Genomic DNA, 25,287 nt, shown 5'->3' on the forward strand with positions numbered 1-25,287 from the left:
GCGTGCGTGCGTGCGTGCGTGCGTGCGTGTGTGTGTGCATGTATTTATTTGAGGGATTTTAATAGTTATCTTTGTTTAAAAAAAGAAATCTTGGTCCCTTGTCATGTTATGTATATACTTCAGTGGGAAAACAACAAAGAATATGTAAGTGATTGACACAATGAACTATACTATGGAAAGGGATCTAATCTGAAAAGTAGCAATAAAGTTCTGTTTTACAGATTATTTAAAATTAATTTCACAATAGTAGTTTCAGATTCCGATTAGGTTTACATGAAAAGAAAAACAAAGAAACAAGAAGACACTAAAGAACTTTCTTGAAGATAGAGATAATGATGTAATATTAGAACATGGTTACTTCTACAAGTCTAGACAAACCATACTGAGAATTGTGTACTTTTATGTCAATTTATTCAGTGTCAACAGAGCTGAGAGTGTATTAACAACAAAAACACATTGAAAACTTTTACAGTTCAAGACACACACTACCTGAAAGCATGTTTAAACATGAGGAACCCTGGTAGTCATATCTACTGAAATGATTTTAACATGTTCGATTCACAATTTATCATATTTGTACTATCTTCAGTCAGTCAGTCAGTCATTCCTTTGTTTTTCAGATTGCATGGAAGTGATTTTATCTCTCTTTGTATCCTTACATTTTTCTTCCGAGTATCTTTAAAATGTTTGAAATAAATTACCACTTCAAATAAGTTAAACAAAAGAAAGAAGTGAGTATATTATTTTTTTCCCGCTGAACGACTGGACATATAGACGTCGTGTGGTGGCGCTGTGACAGGGGTATTTTGTGTATGACCTTCCCTTGACCCGAAAGTTAGGAAAGCATGTTGTGAAAATGACAACTGCTTCAGTGTCGAAGGTAAATTGATAGTTGCAGTGATTGTGTGATTAGTTTTAACGCTTTGTAGTGGTCATTATAGTGTTATCTTTCTTGTTTCATTTACATTATAGGGATGTTTTGTCTTCAAGGGAAGCAAAAAGAAAAAGAAATTGAATCCAGGTGAGTATCGGAATTTGCATATTATTACTATACTGCAGCTTGTAGACTTTGTAATTGTATTGTTTATGCAGAGCTGCAGCTAATATAGTGCGGACACGAGGCAGAGTAACTTTTCTATTCAAATCTACAACATAGGGAAGAACCATACTACTAGTACTACAGTATTCAAGTACCTTTTTTGTCACCCATTGGCAAGTGTATGTTTTCGTATGCATTATTGGGTACATGTATGATGTAGAACATGTACCATGGTACACAATACTACAGTATTCAAGATATGAATTTTTATCGCCCATTTTGAGATGTTCCTTGGCAAGTCTATCTTTTCGTATGCATGCATTATTGGTTACACGTAGAACAGTGACCACTACTTACAAGTGATACAAATCTGGTTTATGCTAGGTAGTCTAACCCTATTCCTATCACTGCCTTTACCTTAGGACTAACCCCCTAGCTTGAATACAAATGTGTATTTATTGTACAGCTTGTCCACATTCTTACCTTTTCTGAATTGTAAATTGAAGGGGAGTATTTCTGTGAAGGCAGTGATGATTCCAGCGAACTAAGCAAGCTGAGATGGGAAACTTATCAAAACTGTTGGAAAGATGTCAACAGTGATATACAGGTAATAAAATCATGTCTGGACTGACTGGACTCTCCACAGTAAAGAAAGTTTTGGTTTGTTTAGAACATTAATATACTTTGAGTAATAATGGAATGAAACATTGTTTGAAGTGAGCCTAGGTACTTGTCATCATGGTACTACATATAGATATATCTCAAGAAGCTTTCCCAAGGCTTTTTCACTAAAGCACGAAAAATCTGTTCTAAATTTGAGCTATGATTAAACCCAATGGAGGGAACATAAAATTTCCTTTGTGGTGTTCATTTGATGTCTGTATGGTGGCATGCATTATCATAGTTCATTTCATTTAGACAATATGTAGGAAAAATCTGTATTCATTCAATTTTGCTATCTTAAAGTATAGCATGTCCAGTTTCTTGTTGATTTCTGCATGGTTTTTATTAAACAGAAAAGCAGTGCGATATTTTGAAATTCACTTTATATTCTTTCTTTCAAGGATTTACAATCAGAGGTGAACAACAAGATATTTGAAGATTTGATAAAGTTTGTCAGAAATGCTCACCACGGGTTCAGTTGTCATGGTAATGATGAAGATAATGACAGTGGTGATGGGAAAGAACATGGTGGCAAAAGGAAGAAGACCATTCATGAAATTCCCACTGCTGCACTCATAACAGGTCAGGAAGAAGAAAGTAAAAGTGTCCATAAATTCATAATTTCTCTTTGGAGTAATGTATTATCTTATCAAAAGTAAAGCTGTCATTTATTCCTGGCATAGCTTCAAACAAGTACATTTTACTAGCCCTCTAATGGTACACTGGCTGCAAATGGAATGTTGTTAGATATGAATATGAATTTGGATATGAATATGAATATGAATCTTTATTTACCTAAAATTAACAACAAATCGTATGTCCAATTCTCTTTAGACAACTATGTAATTTCACAAAATAGTACAAGAGAAACTAGAACATAGTCACATATTTGTGCATCTGTACACATAATATGGTACAATAAATTTATTTTGGGGTCTGCACCCAAAACTCAGCAGCCTCAATGCAGTCCACAATTTCAATCCTTTGCTGTGTGTGGATACAATCAACTCTTAATTAACACGGTAGTCCACTCAGGCTACCACTGATTATACAATGATTTACAGGATGAAGATTTACAGACCTGAAAGTATTTAATAACACAACGTCATATATTTCCAATAGAGGAACTCTGTTTTCAGTTCAGGAATATAGAATTATTGGTCACCATCCTTGGACTACCAATTTCTGAAAATTGACAGCCCACAAGGAGTACCAAAGAAAAAAGTTACTTTTGAGCCCTGTCTAGTATAACTTGCTCTCTCCTTGTTTTGTTAACCTAGGTGTAAATACTCCAGATCATACAGACATGTTTACTCACCTGACCTCTCTTCTTAGAGGTCAAATCACCCCCTATATAGCATTGCTAGGATCCAAGGATTGTAACAACATGAAATCAACTATGTCAAAGTTACTATCACAATTCATTGGTTCAAACGTTCATGTAAGTGTAAAACAGTACTGCTCATTTTTTTATCATCCTTGTGTGTATGTATGTGTGTGTGTGTATGTGTGTGTGTGTGTGTGTGTGTGTGTGTGTGTGTGTGTGTGTGTGTGTGTGTGTGTGTGTGTGTGGGAGGGAGAGAGTGTTTGGGGAGGGAGTAGGGGCTGAGTAGGGGTCAGAAATTCAAAGATTATATAACATACAACCGTACCTTCAATGTGAGTGAGTGAGTGAGTGAGTGAGTGAGTGAGTGAGTGAGTGAGTGATTTGGTGGGTGAGTGGGCGGGTGAGGGAGCGAGTGATAGACAGACATGAGAAAAAAGTTTCAAACGTTAAATCTAGATTTTTGCTGTACTTACTATATATAGCTTCAATGAATAAAACATTTTTATATTGTTATCTCCTTTCAACTTTAGCTTGATGATGATGATGAAGATGAGATAACAGATGTCAACATACGGCGATTACCCTGCACTATGCCAGTTTTATGTAGTTGGTACCAAGATAAAACCCAGGTAGGTGGACTTCACAGATATTCAGTAATTTGGTAAATTTGTTTTGAACCTCTGATGGAAACTTCAGAAGAAAGTATTTGAATGGAGAGTTATTTGTAACCTGTTAGTTAGTGTTGTTAAGAAATTATTTCTAACTCTACTTAATTAATGTAGTGTTGTTCAACCCTATCAGGCACAAATGTTGTATCTTACAGACTAGTAGTACAGACGTGAGTGGTAGCTGATAGCATGGCACAAATGTCATATCTTACAGACTAGTAGTACAGACGTGAGTGATAGCTGATAGCATGGCACAAATGTCATATCTTACAGACTAGTAGTACAGACATGAGTGATAGCTGATAGTGTGGCATGAATGTCGTATCTTACAGACTAGTAGTACAGATGTGAGCGGTAGCTGATAGTGTGGCATGAATGTCATATCTTACAGACTATACTTAATGTAGATAGTGAAATATAGTTATTTTAGAACAACAAATGTGAAATGATTACATCAATCAAGGCTTGTAGTAGATATCAAACTTGCTGTTTCAATGTGACTACATATTCACAGTCTTCACAACCATGAATAATACACACTTAAATTGTATTTATAGAAATCTTCATCGCCAAGAAAGTCACCTACCAAGTCTCAGAGTAAAGCTAGCGGGAAATCATCCTCGTCTAGTAAAAGGAAGTCTGTGTTACAATATATTCAGTATCCTCCTGTAGTGTTGGTCCTAGAAGATTTTGAAAATTTTGCCCCACATGTACTTCAAGATTTGGTTATTGTTTGCAAGTAAGTACATATTGGGATGAACAAAATATGTGCATATTCACCGATGAGTGCTTCCCAGTTGTGTTATCTTTGTGTGTATGTAGAGTCTGTATGAGTGTTTGTATGTGTGATGTTGTATATCTGTATGTGTCTTTGTGGTGCGGTTTTGTAAGGGTTAATCTCGTTTATGACTTGCTCCCCAGTTTTCTCCTCTTTTTATGAATCTCAGATCAGTCAGAAAGAACAAGAATTTGATTTTTGTTCTTCTTTGGAAGATACTGACTTCCAGTGTCTTACAATCTGAGAAGTTGAGACAAAGGAGGGACAATGCAACATTCCAAGACCAATACTTTCTCCATATTAGCATACAATTTGCATAATATTTGCATAATATTTGCATAAGTTAATATAGTTTATACATCTTGTTGACAGTCAGTACCTGTCTAGACTGCCTATAGTGTTGATATTTGGTATAGCCACAGCAGTAACTGCCGTACATCGTCTGCTACCTCATACAGTGTCTTCTCTACTTTGTATTGAGAAGTTCCAGGCACAACCAGCAACAGAGTACCTCACACAAGTCATTGACAAGGTAAGATTTACACTGTGTTCCCGTAACAGGAGAGCAAAGCTTTCTTGGAATTTCTGCATTCTTTCTAAAGAAGGAAACAGGAGAAATATATCACTTTGTCGTCCCCTCAAAAGTATGAGAAGCACAACATCATCATAGTATTCCAGTGTTCTCCCTTCACAAGGAATATGAAGCAGAACACTTCTTCATAATGTATGTATGTCTTTCCAATGGGTAACAAGTGCATAAAAGTTACCTCCTTTTGAAAATAATGCTTTCATTTTGAACCATCTCAATTCACAAGATTCCAAACATCATATATTCAGGTGTTAGGCAGTGTCACCTAATGTTACGAGAGGTTGGCAAAGTCACTTGACATTAGTTTTGTTTAATCATTTATTGTCATCAGAGCTGGTAAATCACATGACTGATTAAATCAAAGGTAACTGGAAAAGAGCTACAATGTAGCTGAATATTTGACCCCAACGAGGTATTACGACCCCAATGAGGTATTACGACCCCAATGGGGTATTACGAACCCAATGAGGTATTACGACCCCAGCAAGGTATTACGACCTCAACAAGGTATTACGACCCCAACGAGGTATTACGACCCCAATGAGGTATTACGACCCCAGGAAGGTATTACCTTGTACCTTCTCATCTGAGAGATCAGGGTAACAGTGCCTAATTAGATATCAGAATCCTGTACGTCTACTTGCTGGTGGGTTTCCTTTCCTATCGTTTTACAGAGTGTTTATGTTCTATTGACAGGTTCTACTGACAATCAATCATCCGATGAAATTAGGTCACAAAGTGTTCCAACTGCTTCTAGATGTATTCCTATATCATGATTTCTCTGTGCTAAGTTTTATCAGAGGTTATCAGGTAAGAATTACTTGTGGATTTCATTGTTGACAGAGTTGAGATCTTTCTACATTTCCCTTTCACTTTTCTGTCACTCTCTGCCATGATCTCTTTTAGTGGCTCAAGCAAAGTTGCATCCCTTGATAAGTCACCCCTTTTCTGACATAGCCTGATGACCAGCAACTTAGTAAAAGTATATCAGGGAGGCAATTTATTTGAATAAATCCAAGAGTAATGCAAGAAAAAATTCAGGGTCCTTTTTTTTGAAAAGCTGCATATGTCAGTGTATGTATGAATCCTTATTGTTACCATGGTTACTGAGTGTTTTTTAGGGTGATAAGCAGGTAAATACTAAGATTATGGTTCAGTGCATTGAAGACTATGCCAGTTTTATTGTATTCCTTCTTTCTGTTACAGGGGTTCACAAACTTTACCAAAAACACTGTTTTTGCATCTAGTATGTTAGTTTATTAGTGTTGTCATAACGACTCTAGTTTTGTATTAATGTTACTTCAGCAAGAATTAGTATGTTATTACACATTGTCCTTCTATCATGACTGTGGTAACACGAGTTTTGTGTTTTGTTTCTACGATGGTTGCCATGCTGGTCAGGTTTACTTGCCTGAAACAAAATATTTGTTTTAATGTAAGTAGATTGACCTAGATTAAAGTTAGAAGTTTTGGTAATAGCTCTCATCAGTGATTGACAGCTGTGTTTTCCTGCTTCTTACAACTACTTATCAATATAGAATGAATAGTATACACATTGACAGTGTTATGATGACAGTAGGCTGCCCTCTCTGGCTCATTATATTGCTAGCTGTTCAGTGAGCTGATAATGATAACACAGTTATGCATTTCCATGATAAAATTAGTGCTCAAAAATGTTGCATGCAAAATTGACACTTGTACAGACCTATAAGGGCACAACCCTTCTTACTGCCTTGACTCCCATGGGAGAACACAATGCTATCACTAAGAGCAGTCAGGAAAAAATCCTTAACATAACAATCTCTGTCCTACCAGATACCCATTTATAGAGCTACGTTGACTGAGACACAATGATGGCATTGCCACTAAACTCTCAGGAGTTAATCCTTCCTGAAAATGATCCATCCTACCAGGTTCCCATTTATACAACTGGGTTGATGGACATCATCTTACATAGATAATTTTATCATGGATTCTATTAAGATTCAGTATTTCTTTAATTCCAGTTTACAATGATGGATCATTTCTTCAACCAATCAGCTAGTCTGTTATGTTGTCAGTATGATGAGGCGATCAGTCGTCTTCAGACATTTAACAGTAAATCCTTGGATCAATGTAGACGATTAGACTCATTTAGAAGGTAAGGGTAATTGTGAAAGAATTGAGACAAGACTCATTTAAAATCTGTGAATTTGCCATGGAAGATCGACACATTTTCCAAAAAAGTAATAATGTTAGCGGACAAAAACCTACAAATAGTGTTAACAACAAACTCATTGTAGCATGCAATGGCAACATTGTTTCAAAGCTTGATGAGAATTTACAGTTTGTTAGCAACTGTAGTATACTTTGTGATGACTTCCCTGTTCCTTGCATTACCAAAGGCATTTTAGTGATTATATCAAAATGATTGCTACTGTACTGATAATGATAATAATAACAATATTGGTTTTTATATAGCATAGTTTCCTGAAATCTACTCGTAAGTGTTTCCACTTGTTTTTAAAAGATTCAGAATCATCACTGGTTTTATAATATTTGTCTGCAACAAAATAATAGTGTCTTTATATTCATACCATGTATCTTATTACTTATCATAGATATGTTGAGAAACAACAACCTTCAGAACAAAAAGCATTACTACTAGATGACAAGTATTTTAAGGTAAGTTTTGCTTTTGAAGTGTCTTTGAATGTTGTGTTGATTAAAGGCAGTATAAAGTAAGTCAAATCTATCCAAGTTCCTGAGTCCTTTTACAGGGTACTCAATCATTTTTAAAAATCTTTTATTACCAATGTTTTTGTAATGGTAGTACATGAAGAAAAGCTCTGTCCAAGTTCTCATGTCATTTTACAGGGTACCCAACTAATATTTTTGTTATGGGCAGTAAGTTAGAGAAATTTAGCTGTATCCATAGTCATTTTTACAGTTTCCCCAGTGAGTGTAATAACTCATTATCAATGCAGAATATCCACCAGTCATGTGTTGTACCACCCATACGTAAACACATCAGAACAATCATGAAATTTCCTAAAATTTATGATTATTGCATGACATAATTTTTATTGCATTTGAACTCTAAATAGTCCCATTTTATATTTGCATATTCCAGAAAGTCCTGCAGAAGATGATTGAAGACATATGGAATTACCATACTCACTTCCATCCCATAATGCACTGCTTGCATTTGTTGACCTCTCACCTTCCAGGTTATCCAATCGGTAAAAGAGAAAGAGAATTGTATTCCCTATGTTTGCAAGGAGACATAGTAGAAAATGAAAACTACAAAGATGCTAAGAAGCTACTTAAGTAAGTAAAGAGGGTCGTAGGGTGGGGTTGGGGGTTGGAGGAGGGTTATATTTTTCTCTATTTAGTCTTTTAAGTTTGAGAATCTTAAGAATCCTACAGTGATACTTTTTCAAAGCTACACTACTGATACACTTGGGATGGTAGTTAGTCACTCTGATTAAAATCCGATGTCGTGTACACGGTGCGATTTCTTTTTGGCTGTTACATTTACTGTTTTTTGTTCTTTTGTGAGCACATACGTCTGACTCATTACATAGGTTTTCCCGAGCCACATTTGAGCGCTGAGTGAATTCACTCAACAAATGAAAATGCGTAAAACGCCAAAACGTATGAGTACAGTACTTCAGAGCGCTCTGTTTGAAAAGAGCTTGAGCACAGAGCACAGACAATGGTGTTATTGTTTTGTGGTTCTCTTTCTTTCAATTTCGAATATTGAGTGTAATATCATAAAATAGATTCTGGTTGGCTACTCGTAAGTATGAGATTGTTTTTAGGAAAACCTATGGTATTGAGTCAGATGTATGCAATGGGCTCACAAAAGTACAAACGACAGTAAATGTAACAGCCAAAAGAAATCGAGCCATGTACACTACATCTGATTTTAATCAGATTGAGCAGTTAGTTAGTTTCTTTGCTAACCAAATGTACACAAAATTTGGATGTTAATGAAAATAATGTGTGTGATTGTTACAGATTGATGGCAAGGGAAGAGTTGGTTTCTTTGCTGACACAATGTACACAATATTTGGATAATAATGAACAGGAGAATGAAGTCTTAGATGAAGTTCAGTTTCAACTGGACACCTTTGTCTCTCATTTTAATAGTCTAGATGGTAAGTTAGTTGAATAGTCTAGATGGTAAGTTAGTTTAATAGTCTAGATGGTGTTAGTTGAATAGTCTAGATGGTAAGTTAGTTGAATAGTGTAGATGGTAAGTTAGTTGAATAGTCTAGATGGTAAGTTAGTTGAATAGTCTAGTTGGTAAGTTACTTGAATGAATGATGCCCTGTTTCATCAGTAAGCTCAAACTGTGACAACCATAAGTAATAATGCCTTTTTTGGCCAATCCCTTCAAAAAATTAAAGGAATTTCAAAACAAGTCAATGGCATTCACAGTTACAAATGCTACACATATGTACATCTGCTACTAGGAGTGGTAAATTTTGACATGGTCATATCGCTATAGTTGAGTTTATATTTTTGTTGCACGTCTTGTCGTGTATCTTGTTACCATATGAATTTCCTATTAGTAAAGTTAAAGCTAAATTCCCCCCCCCCCCCCCCCCCCCCCCCCGAGTTCAGAAATGATGCTAATAATTCTGAATTCCTATTTCAAAACTTCAATCTTGTTTGTGAACAGATATGAATGAACCTGCTGAAAGGCCATTAGGAGAGTCTGAGGAAAGAAGTGGTGATAGTACAACAATCAAACCTACAAAGACCAATCTGTACAACTTGAAAAAACAGCTTCAAGAGTCGGCCAAAAAGAAGAAAATACCGACAAGATATGAAGCTTTAAGAAATCAAACTCTTGAATATTTAGAAGAATTATTTGGGTAAGATGTGAATTGTAACAGTGACGTCTCCCAGGAAATGAAATATTGAGATGTGGGAAATTGATGTTAAAATTGAACATACTGATTCAATTGTGTTCAGTGTTTTCAAGGACTTATTTCATGAAAGCAGTTATTTTAAGGCCTGAGATCAGAACTCTGTGTGTGTATGTAATGTATGTATAGTGAAAACAAAGTATTGATAATGGTCTTGAAAGTTGAAGTGTTACATTGAAAAATGCATCACAATAATTGTCATAGCAACACCAAGTACACTGAACAATATAGAAACCTGAATACCAACAAAATTGAAAATGCACTGCAATGGAATCTCTAAATAGCTACAGCTCAATCCACACAATCATACAAAAATCAAAACCCAGCTGTTGACTAATAAAGTGGGCAGTTTGGTTCATCACAGACTTCACTTGCTGAAATTCATGATATCTATTTTCAAATTGTGTCTGTTTTCTTCCCTTCCAGAAAATACTTGAGAAATGTGAGGAATCTACCAATGCATGAGATATTTTACAGTGAATCTGTATCTGTTGTAAGAAGACATTTAAATGCTTCTCCAAGAGGTGCAATACAAACTGCTTTAAGTAACCCACACTACTATTTACAGGTAAAAACTATCTAAACAAAGATATTCATATCTAGTTAACAGTCTTTAGTTCTGTACTCATAAACTATAATAACATTAACAAAAGTCATTTCTGAGCATATTATGGTCTGGTTATTGGAGATGTCTCCTAGAGGTGCAGTAGCAGTAATCTACAGTACTATCTAAAAAAAACTTGTAAACAATGAATAGCTTAAAGGGCAAATTTTCTATCACAGGTCGTCTCAGCACTTCCCAACATGTATCAAGCCAACATTTTCATGAATACAGTCCCAAAAATTCAACCACTTTCAAAAATACAGTGGCAGATTCTTTCATGTATATTCATAATACTGTAGTCCAACATTAGGAGATGAAAAATCTGTATTGCTCTCTAACCTGGCAGTTTCATAGGCACTCTATGAGCTCTGTGAGTGTGTTACATGGTCAAAGTCATCTAGCATAAAGAGTGTCATCTTAATCCGACCCTTACTTATATATACAGATTCGGCATTGTTTTCCCAAGGCTTGAAGAGGTGTTTATCTCCTCACTTTAGTTGTTTCCCAGGATGCCTTGCCCAAGTGTACAGCTGGCCTCTTGTAAGCCATATTTACCAAGTTTTATAAATCCATTTTTAGAGAGGTCGCATATTGCAGGGTTTGTGATAAAGATTTTTCTGGTTCTTATGTATTAAACCATAGAGGAATACAGCAAAGACATAACTAGTTTCACTTTTGTTGTCTGTTAAAGAGACAGAAGTTACTGTGAACTCTTACATTGATATCTTTGTTGTCTTTTATAGTGTGATTGTTGTGAAGCAGATCCTGGTAGTATACCTGGTAATGCTCCAGATGTCTGCATAGCTTATAAATTACATCTAGAGTGTGGGAGACTCATTAACTTGTATGACTGGTTACAGGTATGTTTTAATCATACATTTCACTCACTTGAACTAGCCAGTGTATAGTTTGTACAGCTGAGCGCTCCTATAGGATTGATAGGATTAAAATAAATCCTGTGTGATAATCTAATTGCTGATGTAGCTGCACAGTGTACAGTTGATGTAGTTGGCAGCTCTAACTTTGTATGAAATTTTACTAAACTATTGGAGTAGTTATTCAGCCGAGTGGCTTGTGTTTCTGAACTTAGTATATGGGAGGGGGGGGGGGGGTTATCTTAAACGTTTTAGAGGCTATAGATGATGGATGTCACTTAAACTTTCCTTTGCAGGCATTCATCACAGTTGTAGGAGATAACGAGGAAGAAGAAAGTCATGATGACAAGAAATCACAGAGTAAAAGTCCAGACCAAGTTTTACAGTATCCTTTGAATCCCATGGTCTTTGATTTAATTGTACTCTCTTAGTACAATGAAGCCACTGGGATAAGATCCCCTCAAAGATCTCTGTTTAAACATAGCAAAGTATATACTCAGCAGCGTATAGAGTTTGTCATTATTACTTTCCTTGACCGTTGATTTTCAGTGCTCGTTTTATCCGTGCTGTGTCAGAACTACAATTCCTTGGTTTTATAAAACCAACCAGGAAGAAAACTGACCATGTAGCCAGACTGACTTGGGGTGGATGCTGAAATTACTACAATGTAGCCAGACTGACTTGGGGTGGATGCTGAAATTACTACAATGTAGCCAGACTGACTCGGGGTGGATGCTGAAATTACTACAATGTAGCCAGACTGACTTGGGGTGGATGCTGAAATTACTACAGTGTAGCCAGACTGACTTGGGGTGGCTGCTGAAATTACTACAGTGTAGCCAGACTGACTTGGGGTGGATGCTGAAATTACTACAGTGTAGCCAGACTGACTTGGGGTGGATGCTGAAATTACTACAATGTAGCCAGACTGACTTGGGGTGGATGCTGAAATTACTACAATGTAGCCAGACTGACTTGGGGTGGATGCTGAAATTACTACAATGTAGCCAGACTGACTTGGGGTGGATGCTGAAATTACTACAATGTAGCCAGACTGACTTGGGGTGGATGCTGAAATTACTACAATGTAGCCAGACTGACTTGGGGTGGATGCTGAAATTACTACAATGTAGCCAGACTGACTTGGGGTGGATGCTGAAATTACTACCATGATTGCATTGTTTTATATTGTTTGTTGAGAAATTAAACGAAACAGATTTGAGATACAAGGAAATAAATCTGATTTCATTTTATAGGGGAGAAAATCTGATCAATGAAAATGCATTTGTCATTACACTACCATCAATTGAAAACTTTATATCGCATGAAATATATTTTGATATTGACCAGCCATCACAGTATACTGCCATCAATTGATCACTTTATATCACATGAAATATATTTTGATATTGACCAGACATCACAGTATGGTCATCAATTGAACACTTTATATCACATGAAATAAATTTTGATATTGACCAGCCATCACAGTATACTGTCATCAATTGAACACTTTATATCACATGAAATAAATTTTGATATTGACCAGCCATCACAGTATACTGTCATCAATTGAATACTTTATATTGCATGAAATAAATTTTGATATTGACCAGCCATCACAGTATACTGTCATCAATTGAACACTTTATATCACATGAAATAAATTTTGATATTGACCAGCCATCACAGTATACTGTCATCAATTGAAATCTTCATGTACAGGTATGACACATATTTTACTTCAATATTTCTCATAAATCTATTCATTTCCAATTTGTCTGTCTTTATGAATTTGCTGCAAAAAGTTTGTAATAATGAATAAGTTTTGGATAACTGTATTTTTGTACTTGAAAGAATAAAAAGAGTTATTGAAAAATACAAATGAGTGTTAGAGTGAATAATTATTAGAACCTTGTAGGTTTGTTCAGTGTGTTGGCGATATTGGTCAAGAAATGAAATGTTGAGGGTCTAATATGGTACCCATGCATGGCTTTAACAATATTAATTTTGAAATAGTCACTTGCCGAGTAATCCAGGTGCGAGTATAGTGGTAGTAAACCCAGCAGGACCTGTAGAGTTACCCAGGGTTTGTGCATCAACTTTAACCATCACCAAGTCTTTTGCAGATGAGGACAAATTTAGCAAAATAGGATAAATGGTGGATTTTTGCCAATATCGACATTTCAGTTTCCTCAGTAATACTGTACTAAGTATGACGTCAAGTTGTGGTTGTATAGACAGTACTAGTAAGGGTTGATTTGATAGATTAGTACCAACAACAAGTTTTGTCAACTGATGTGTATTAACTGAGATTTTATTAAGATTTATATTCTGTTGTTTTACAATCATTCCATCTGTGATTCACGCGTGCCAATTTTAAAACTGAATATCCAAGGTAGGGAAATGACTCCATGTTTTATTAAAGTAATAGTGATTTTCAATGGTGCGTATACACAAATATATACATACATACATACATACATACACACACACACACACAAATACATACATACATACATACACACACACACAAATACATACATACATACATACATACACAAATACATACATACATACATGTACATACATACATACATACATACATACATACATACATTACATATATATACTACATGTAGTTACAGATGACATGCAAAGATTTTTGCTGGATGTATGTAATATTTATTGGCATAACTTTTTCATCTTCCACAACATCAATCATTGCTAATTAAAAATCATTTGGTATTACCATTGCTTTTGCTATGGTTTGTGAACCCCAGTAACAGAGGAGAAAAATGGTGTGGAAATGTGAACAAATTTCCATACTTGCTATAAGCTTGGTGGGAAACAAAGTAAAATATGTAGATTTTACCACTTTGAGTTGAAGCTGCAATTGGAACATATTTTTGAAATTGCTTTGTTAAAGATATAATGACTTACTCATAATGTACACCATGAATAGTATCGAACAGGGAACTTGCAAACCTGCCATGTTGAATGTTGCATCATGGGAAATGCGATAATAAATACTAATCAATTAGTATTTAGTTTTAGGTTTATTTCATCGATAGCTCCAGATAAGATGTTACGATAACTACAGATAATCCCATAGTCCTTTGCATCTGAGCATGCTCAGTTTGGATTGCAAGTTCCCTATTACCTATTGGTAATGTATTTGTGTAGCTGTACACATCGTCTGGTGTAATAAATCCAATCAAATTGATTTTTTGGTCTACACCTTAAAATCAGTACCCCAAGGTAATCGTGATTTCAACCTGTACTACTTCTGAATGAAATCTATCTTTTAATGAACATGTACAATGTCTAGTTATTTTCAGTGAATATGTGACTGGAAATCTAATACTCCAATTACAGCTATATACTGTAAGATACGTCGTGACGTTTCGCCCTCACCGGCCTCCTCTCACACTAGGGGTTGGCCAATGTTTGAGGGCGCACCTTCACGGCGTACCTTACAGACTATTACAGCTAGTACTGCTTTAAATTAAAGGGATAGGGTCAGAAAGTCATCAGTATTTTTCTTCCTTTAGTTTCCAAATAAAAGGTTGCTTATATCTCTTACCATTCACTATCATGTTTCTAAAAAGCAGCAGCTGCCACTGGCAATGGCAACACTTCTACGGTATAAACTGTTGTGATACTGTAGTCTAACATGTAGGAATATAAAGACATCATTTTATTCATATAGTATGAGAATACAGTATCACATCAGTTAATATGGTAGGAGTTTTACAAGTGACTACTAGTCATTAAACAAGTGATAGTGAAGGGTAAAATATGAGCAAGTTTTTTATTTGGAAACAAAAATGATGAAAAATATTTCCAGGTTGCATACTATGTCTCTTTAATACCCAGTAATTATCAATAAGTTTAGCATAAAGCAAAACTAAGACTATCACAAGACAATACAAATATTGATATTTCCCGACAGGAAAAATTCTAAGTACTATGAAATATGTACAATCATATCGATGTGTCTTTACTGGATGATGTTTTCTGAATAACCAATGTTGTTTGGTTAACTAAAACACAGTTTATTTTTTTGCAACGAATAATAACAATGATTGTGTTTTGATAGTCAATACACATCAACAATATTTGTATTTGTTCATCAAGATGACAAAGTAACAAAAAAATGCAGAATTACAAAAAAGTTTGAAATGTTGAACGGTTTCTGTGTTATGTATAGGCTGGGTGAGTTTAATGTTGTAGATCTCATGAAAATTTAGCTTTTGAGAAATCCATTTCTGGATGCTGCTTCATAAACCTGTGAAGAGAAAACAGATGTAATAATCAATTATACCATATGTACCAGAGATTACTTGCACCGGTGTGCACACATACTAGTGGTATTATTACATGTGTACCAGAGATTACTTGCACTGGTGTGTGTGCATACCTAGTGGTATTATTACATATGTACCAGAGATTACTTGCACCGGTGTGCACAAATACTAGTGGTATTATTACATATATACCAGAGATTACTTGCACTGGTGTGCACACATACTAGTGGTATTATTACATATGTACCAGAGATTACTTGCACCGGTGTGCACACATACTAGTGGTATTATTACATGTGTACCAGAGATTACTTGCACTGGTGTGTGTGCATACCTAGTGGTATTATTACATATGTACCAGAGATTACTTGCACCGGTGTGCACAAATACTAGTGGTATTATTACATATGTACCAGAGATTACTTGCACTGGTGTGCACACATACTAGTGGTATTATCACATATGTACCAGAGATTACTTGCACCGGTGTGCACACATACTAGTGGTATTATTACATATGTACCAGAGATTACTTGCACTGGTGTGTGTGCATACTAGTGGTATTATTACATATGTACCAGAGATTACTTGCACTGGTGTGCACACATACTAGTGGTATTATTACATATGTACCAGAGATTACTTGCATCGGTGTGTGTGCATACTAGTGGTATTATTACATATATACCAGAGATTACTTGCACTGGTGTGCACACATACTAGTGGTATTATCACATATGTACCAGAGATTACTTGCACTGGTGTGTGTGCATACTAGTGGTATTATTACATATGTACCAGAGATTACTTGCACTGGTGTGCACACATACTAGTGGTATTATTACATATGTACCAGAGATTACTTGCATCGGTGTGTGTGTGCATACTAGTGGTATTATTACATATGTACCAGAGATTACTTGCACTGGTGTGCACACATACTAGTGGTATTATCACATATGTACCAGAGATTACTTGCACTGGTGCACACACATACTAGTGGTATTATTACATATATACCAGAGATTACTTGCACTGGTGTGCACACATACTAGTAGTATTATTACATATGTACCAGAGATTACTTGCACCGATGTGCACACATACTAGTGGTATTATTACATATGTACCAGAGATTACTTGCACCGGTGCACATGCATACTAGTGGTATTTGCACTACAGTGCAATACCGCAAACATTATTGCATACCTGCATGCAAAATGATATGCAAATAAGGACAAATTGTTCACTGTACAATAAAGCAATTGATTGCATACTGTTATTTTTTACAGAATTTCCTATTTTGGATAAACATATGTATTAATAACAGAACCCAATTTTGTGTGAGTTCCACCGTGAGTACTCAGGGGGTATTTGCACTCATACTTGCACTGTTTTTTGCTGCACTTTGCCTTGCTACATTCATGGAAGTACGACCACAGAAAACACTGTAAAAGCATTCATGCAAATATCCCATTGATGCATCATGGGGTTCTGTCATACTATTTATGAAATATGCAAGTGTTGATACAGTGAAATCAGTCCTGAAGAAAACAAAGACCCATTTTATCAAGCATACAGTGAAGAAATCAAACAAAAGCTAATTTGAGTGATTTGTTTACTTGGGAAATAATCACACAGTAAAATTGACAGTGCAACCACCTTTTGAACAAAAATAAATAATGACTAACTTGAATGAGTGAATAACTTGGGGAAATATTCCTTCAGTAAAATCAACAGTGCAGACAACTTATGCTAGCTTTATTGGTGCAAATAATTTAATAGTAGTTTAGGGAGTATATATTCAGTTACAAATTAATAGTGCTAAAAATGATTCAAATTTCATATTGCATGCAGAATCAAAGAATGACTGGATAAATACAACCTTTGCAGCAGTTGTCCAGAGATGTCTCTGATAAGAACGGGTGTCTCTGACGTAGGTTCATGCAATATTCTTATCAGTTTAATAGTTATGTCTGTGAATGTTTAATAGTCATATATCGTCATATACCATATGACTAATTTTCACAGACATAAACAAACCACAGCAGAGGCACTTGCTATTGTTTTTGTATGTCAGTTTGATAGACATGTTGAATTTGTGAAATCGAGGACCACAATGGAAATAAGTTTTAATTGCTTTGTTGTGTTATCCTCGGCAATACTTTTAAATGTATGTTTTTACTTTATTTTATTGCCAAATAAATTCAAATCAAATCAAATAGTGTCTTTTCCACTGCTGATAAAACGACATTCTGATCAGTAGCATGTCTAGGCAACTGTTGTATGGGTTGGACAAAATATTCACACTGTAGTGAAATGACTTGTGTCTGTCTTCTGTTTTCAACTTCTACACTTAGGAGATATTTGGGGCTAAACTTTAAGGATTGAGGCTGAATACTTACTTCTCCATTATGTCTTTCTTCTTCTGTTCATCTGATGTGGGAAGTCCCATTTCTTTCTGTCGTTGATCAAACATCATCTTTTCAACTAAACCTCGAGTTTCACCATCTAAATCTGATAACTACAGAAAACAACACAAGAATTTCATCATCATTATCATCTTCATCATCATCATCATCATCATCATCATCATCATCACCACCACCACCACCACCACCACCACCACCACCACCACCACCACCATCACAATCTGTGGTCTTTCTCACAACCAATAAGCTACAATTACTTCCATATGTAGTATTCATATAAATAAAAATGAAAAGTTTATGGTCTCAACAAATCTTAGACTGTAATGACTGGGACTTATCAGCCTGCCCAAAAAAGAAAGGACAACAAGACCGCCCAGACAACGGCTAATCTGTCAGTCTAAACAAATCTCAACTCAAGTGGTTTTTTTTTTTTAAAACTCTGACTGTCTGATTATGATAAAGAAGTGGATAATTTTCTGGTCAGTAAACACAAGACCAATACTTTATACATTTTGAATCATCAAGTTTTGTTCATTTTTCTTTATCATCTTTCTAAACCTTTGACATGGACATGATTTTCATGTACATATCATATGCCAACTCAGTTTATCTGATCATCGACAATTAACAATATATTGCCCAAAGGGTGATTTGTTATATTAGCTTACATTTCAAGATGGATGAATTCCATGAATTCAGCAAAACTATAGCTTACCTTTGAGTTTTCAGGTTGGACTTTCTTAGTATTTACTTCTGGGTCTGTAGTAACAAGTCGACTCCACCACTCCATTTTATTGACCTGTATGGAATATCAAATGAAGACATGACTACCGTTTTTGTGACATAAAATATGATATTTACAAAATGTTGTAAACAGTGTCCTAGTTTGAGAAACTTGTCTCAATTGCCTGATATAAAATTGACAATTTATAGGAAAGCAGACTAGTACTGTATTACTATACCTAAAGGAGTCACATGGGTAGTATATATATATATATATATATACTACCCATGTGACTCTGTTAGGTACAGTAATACAGTATTAGTACATCTACTGGGGTAATTATCACTTATGTCCAGTCACATGACCCAAAATGGTACTCAGAACAGTTTCTGTTGTTTACAACTGTTGTTTATGGTTTACTCCATTTTCTCTGTATATGCAGAGAAGCTTTCTGTGTTACTGTTAGTCTGTATGATTTGTTCTGCTGTATCTTTTCCATATCTATATAGATGTGTCTCACTGCAGAGAACAGTGCCTGATGCAAAATTAGAGCAGAACATTATAGACTTAATCCAAGAAATGAAGAGAACTTAAGTCATAATTCATAGTTTTATGCTTTTTGTTGTCATTCAGATAACTATTATTCAGTTTGTCAAGGTCTATTTGTTAATTTAAAATTCACTGTGTAACAAGATGATTGGTCTGATCCAATTCTTATAGGGATTTTCTGGCATGGTTGGCAAGGTAGAATTTATTCTGAAAAACACACTACTCTACAAAAGTAGACTGTTTCAAAATGCCGCTATGATAATATGTCATCTTTGTGCCATGTTTGAAAGAACTCAGATATCGTACGTCTGAGAAATGACATATTATAGATGGACAGAGGTCACTGTAATAGTCTCCCTTCAGGGACTAATAAAAGAGAGATGGTAAGGCCAAAAAATGGAATTGTTTCTGGTCAGCGATTGCATCACTTAAATACCCCCACATCAATTTTTTTTTTTCATGTTTGTCCAGCCCATGTAGTCTGCAGATACAAGGACAACACAAAAATAACTCTCCCTATTTCATTTAAGAAAACTCCAGAGTCAATCATGAACAAGCATATGACATCTGCCCCACATACACACTTGCTCTAAAGAACTAAATAAAAAGACCAGTAACTGCCATAAATAGTAGATTGAGTGACAGGTTTGTTGAGAATTATTTTTAAAAAAATTGCATTGTCGCACCACTTTAGACAAAATGTCCTACCAGAAAGAATTCTTCTTTTTTTGTTGCCCAAGCTCTATGTACTAGTTTCCATCAAGGAAGGTAGCCAAGACAGAAGTATATTATGAATGGCGTTTTAATCTGAATGATAATGTAAATCACACAAACCTTCTCAATTGTCAGAACTAAAACTTTTCTATCTTCAATAATCCAGCAGCATTCTTCAACTTTGATGTCATTGAAAGTGTCTCCATCAACAATTGGTGGGCGTCCTTTCAATCCTATCTTCAAATGTTTTTTTCTGATGTCAACAATGACATCTCTGGGTTTTACAGGAAAACTCACTTGGAATGGAACTCGAAGCTGGATTATCAATACAAAATATCAAAATTGAAAGAGTTCCAACATTCAAGAGGGTGAACATTTTCTTTGCCATAGACTGTTTTCTGATTTAGTAAGCAAACTTTTTAGTTCTTTCATTTTTTTTTGACCACTTTCTTTGGTTCCAAAAGCCAGACAAAGGCCACTTTCATACTTTTAAAGAAAATTTATGTACTACTACCACAGTCACTTGTGAGCTAATATTCTATTCCAGAATGGTAATATTTTAGTCTAGGATGATCATAATACAAAATAACGATGTTATTAGGTATATTTCAAAAAATACCGTTGCCGTTTGGGATAAGAGAGAAGTTGGGAAACAGTGGAAGTTACAAGCTAATACAGCGGAGGTACACGACAATTTCAACGATCCGATGTAATTCCGAAATCAACAAATATAACCAAAACATAACCACCATGGCACTCTTGGTAAACACTTTACCCTACCTGAAAACTAATTTGCAACAACATTGATCCAAAATGGGTTTTCGAACACGCTTCTGAAGCAATACCTCCACATGATAATGAGGTCGTGGTCACAACAGCAATGCTTACAACCAATCAGCAACACACTAATGATATATTTGTTCATTAACATAATATATTCGTTCATTAACATATTGAGGAATGATGGAATGTCCCATCATCGACTGTATCAGGGAGGGCTGTTTCCCAACTTCTCTCTTATCCGAAACAGTAACCGGCTACAGTATTCTTTGAAATTTTGTATATACCTAATAACGTCATTATTTAGTATTATGATCATCCTAGACTAAAATATTACCATCCTGGAATAGAATATTAGCTCACAAGTGACTGTGACTACTACTACTACTACTACTACAATAAACTTAATAATCTGTGTCTCTAGAGTTTATTTATCTTACCTCAAGTTCGCTAAGTGTTTGTGTCCACTTATAGTTGGGTAAATCTGCTCCATTACCAGCATTAGGTTTTAATTTGCCTTTGTCCGCCTCATCTTCTTCAGAGTCACTCTGTGTGACAAAGAATGTATTTATATCAGATAGTGATAGGAAATCTCATACAACAGATTTACTCTGTACATAAATGTCCAATGACTGTAAAATCACATATGACAAATCTACTCACAGAGTAAGAAAAATTATGCCATAATATGATATATTATCTATTTAGTATTTGTAACAATGAATCTAGTCTTTAAGATACGATATTCATGCCATGATATCAGCTAGTATTCATGTCAAGGTTTAGAGGCCTGATAGGGCTGAACAATGAGATGTATCTTACAGTAGTTTAGAAGTCTTATAGGGCTGAACAACATGATGTATCTTACAGTAGTTTAGAAGTCTGATAGGGCTGAACAACATGATGTATCTTACAGTATACTATGAACCCCAAGTCCATGAAACATAACTTTGTGCAACTTTATAATTATTGTTTCTTGGTAGACCAGTGATCTAGCATTTGTTGTAGGTTGTTCATATAATCCAATGAACCGTGCAAAAGAAGTTACTGATAGAACTAGTCTGGCTCAACATGTCACGTCAACTTGTATAAACTTTTTGTTTTTTTTTAATATCCTATACTCCAGTGACATGACATCAAGCAAGAAAACAGGCAGTACTTACACCATCTTTGTCATCTTTCTTATCCTCTTTTTTTTCTGTTGTTGCTGTCTCAGCAGTTGTTGATTCTTCTGTCTCTGTACTTTCTGTCTCTTTTTGCTACAATTCAGTAAAACATAGTGTCATTTATGATTTGCATATCTGTGATGTCATACACAACCAATGCTACTGGCTGATAATAGCGTGATTCATAATTTGCATATCTGTGATGTCATACCATCATTGCTATTGGCTGAAATAGTGTCATTCATGATTTGCATATCTGTGATGTCATACAGCATCAATGCTATTGGCTGATATTAGCATCCTTCATAATTTGCAATTTGATGGTTTATAATTTGACATTACCAAGAAAAGATTTCAACACTTTCATATTCAATTTGTGCAGTGAATTTTCAGTAACCAAGTCAGAATTACAAAGTAATTCAGCCACTAATTATTAGTTCAGTTATTGGTACCAAAAGTACTTCTTTTTGCTTACTTCATCAAGTTTTTTCTGTAACTGTTCAGCTTCTTCATCTGTTAGTTCTTTGATTTTAGGTTCATTCTCTTCTTTCTTTTTCTGTTCTGCTAATTTGGCAGCTTTTTCAGCTCGTGCCTTTTCAGCGGCAGCTGTCTCTTCTTGTTTCTTCTTCAAAACATTTTCTGCAAGTTTTTGATGCCGTCGGAATTTCTCAAGAACTAACTAGAAAGGGAAGCAAATGGGTGATGAATGTGACATAAACATGTTTGGTTGAGGATTCATGTATTTATCCTTACGACAAATCCATGATGGCTACTTTACAAAGTTGATTTAGAAGTCATGGGATGTTTTTGGTATTATTTTGCAATAACTTCAGTAATGATACATGTACTCACATAAAACAATTCATAGAAGACAGTCCCCCCCCCCCCCCCACAATAATTATTCTATGTAGCTAACTGATGAATATACATAAAGAGAGACCCAGCCCCCTGGGGTCTTTTCTAATTTGATATCTGTGCAACAAATTAATGTACTTTATAAATACATGTAATCTTTTTCACAGCTGTGTACTAATACTCTTTTGCATTTGGACTAGTAATGGCCTAGTAATAAAATACATCTATCAGCCTCAGTTAACTTACATACCTTCTCAGCTGCTCCTTTTTCTCCACCAACATAAAAATCTGTTTTTCTTTGCAGAAATGAAAAAATAGTGTCCACCAACTGCAAAACATAAGAATATTGGTGTTTTACCAACAGTAAAATAAAAGACACTTTGAATGGCTATCATTACATGTAAGATTAGTGGACACCAGTGTGCCTTCTACTTTCTATATGCCATTGACAGTAATTTTTTGTGACACACCAAATTTTGTTGTCCTATCTCTTACTACATGTGTGTGGGTACACACTCAAATAAAAAAGAAAGAAAACAAGAAAATATGTTGTCTTTGATGAGAGAACACACTGTGACACTGGACTCATAGTAGACAACCTAGCCAGAAAAGACCTGACTAATTGCCCTAAAGTCTACCACCATAGTTTCGCTGTTTTATTATTTAAAAGAGGGTTCAAAAAATATAACATTAAGATAATTATTTGGTTTGCTTCCTTCATTTTGATACTCAATTAGTCCAGCCATTATCTTCAGCCTTGGCAAGACTTAAGTCTACAGGCTATCCATGGCATTGATTCTCTTTTTAAATCTCTGAGAGTCTGAGATTTTCAAAGCCTCTAGACTAGCAAATACTTAATCTGGATGCCGGTGTGGTCTCTAGGTGTAAATCATAAAGATACAGTATAGGAACTAGACTAGCCAGTACTATGATATACAGGCAAGGGATGTTGGAGTATGGGTCCTTAATTGTTACTGCTTTATTCCATGAAAGACTGTAATATATTATAGAACACTAGTCTATGAAGGCTAGTGTCACTCAGGTGCACCGAGTCTTCATTTCAATGCCCTCCATCAATGTCCACTGCATGTGTATACACAGTCCCTCTATTATGTGGTGTATATCATCTTTACTGATGTGAGACAATGTACAATAAAGTTGTCTTTAAAGATGTCCAAAATTAAGTGACTTCTTATCCTAAGTGGTCACTTAATTTTGGACATCAGCACACATCAGTTTATGTATGTTATATCATATTGTATGATTTTAACATATCAAATCACAGACGTTGTAGGGTCTATGATCAAATCAATTTTTAAAAGTTGTATTCTTTTAAATTTAATCCATGGAAGTTCATCTCTCACATCATAGACCCTCCACGTCACATCAACTATCTATAGTGTACTATTGTTATATCCATACATGTACTTTAATAATTTTCGTATAATCAATTGCACAGTTCAAATGGTACTTGTAACAGAACGGTCCAAGGCACTTTATAGCATTACTCGTCTGTATAAATTGTGATCACACAAAACGTCGTCTGAACACGTTCATCAGACACTGCAATGACATGTCACTTTTTATTACACACATGCGAGTCCTCTTCAAAAAGTCTTCTCAGACAGAGCAAGAAATGGCAATGTGGGACATTACAATTTTCAATCTAGTATTTACAAAAATATCTATAGACGAAAATACACCACCTCACCTCTTGAACACCACCTTCACATTGCTGGGCCATGTGAAGTAACATGCCGTCAAACCTTTCCGGGTCCGCCATCTTGCAATGTTTCTGTAACAACAGTCCAAAGAGGGCGCCCTGTCTAAACTACTAGTAAACTATGGATCATCTGGATGAACAGCCGGGATATACAGCCTACTCTACGCCTACAGCCTACAGGTATATGACAACTGTTTATGAGTTGAAACACAGGTTACATAAATGTTTGACCACATATTTAAATTTCTTTGAATTTGACATGGCTGATAGTTGTCGAAGAATGTTAGTATTTTATGGAGAATGTTTCCCCGAATCCCATCATTTAGATAGACGTTTAGCAAGTTGAGCTAGCTATGATCAGTTACTTACATATGCGAATAAATGACCGACTGACTGACTGACTGACTGACTGACTGACTGATTAACCGACCGACCGACCGACCGACCGACCGGCCATCTGGCTGGCTGGCTGGCTGGCTGGCTGACTGGCTGACTGACTGACTGACTGACTGACTGACTGACTGACTGTGTAGTCAAAAATGATAAAAATACTTTGATTTGATTTTAAAGTG

General features: G+C 35.5%; 3 protein-coding genes across 3 annotated transcripts in view; 2 read left to right on the plus strand and 1 right to left on the minus strand.

The window, feature by feature from the left end:
- The window catches only part of LOC144453937 (large ribosomal subunit protein uL13-like), a 116,619-nt gene that overhangs the window by 25,407 nt on the left and 65,925 nt on the right, over nt 1–25,287 (plus strand). The window lies entirely within an intron of this gene.
- LOC144432783 (origin recognition complex subunit 3-like) lies at nt 839–12,957 on the plus strand. The gene is made up of 18 exons (XM_078121064.1): nt 839–880; nt 973–1,021; nt 1,546–1,646; nt 2,104–2,284; nt 2,983–3,143; nt 3,560–3,658; nt 4,255–4,436; nt 4,848–5,007; nt 5,761–5,874; nt 7,071–7,204; nt 7,665–7,728; nt 8,177–8,373; nt 9,067–9,206; nt 9,734–9,929; nt 10,410–10,551; nt 11,331–11,447; nt 11,759–11,847; nt 12,012–12,957. The coding sequence occupies exons 1-18, from the start codon at nt 857–859 to the stop codon at nt 12,115–12,117; spliced, it is 2,256 nt and encodes a 751-aa protein (XP_077977190.1). The 5' UTR covers nt 839–856; the 3' UTR covers nt 12,118–12,957.
- LOC144454011 (nuclear migration protein nudC-like) lies at nt 14,137–24,784 on the minus strand. Its single transcript, XM_078145414.1, has 9 exons — nt 24,704–24,784; nt 23,243–23,320; nt 22,613–22,816; nt 22,135–22,230; nt 21,412–21,519; nt 20,312–20,506; nt 18,920–19,003; nt 18,178–18,296; nt 14,137–15,753 (listed from the first exon to the last, which is right to left on the minus strand). Exons 1-9 carry the CDS (start codon nt 24,773–24,775, stop codon nt 15,702–15,704), a joined length of 1,008 nt encoding a protein of 335 aa, XP_078001540.1. The 5' UTR covers nt 24,776–24,784; the 3' UTR covers nt 14,137–15,701.

The sequence above is a fragment of the Glandiceps talaboti genome, chromosome 3 (genome assembly GCF_964340395.1).
Source record: "Glandiceps talaboti chromosome 3, keGlaTala1.1, whole genome shotgun sequence".
NCBI lineage: Eukaryota > Metazoa > Hemichordata > Enteropneusta > Spengelidae > Glandiceps > Glandiceps talaboti.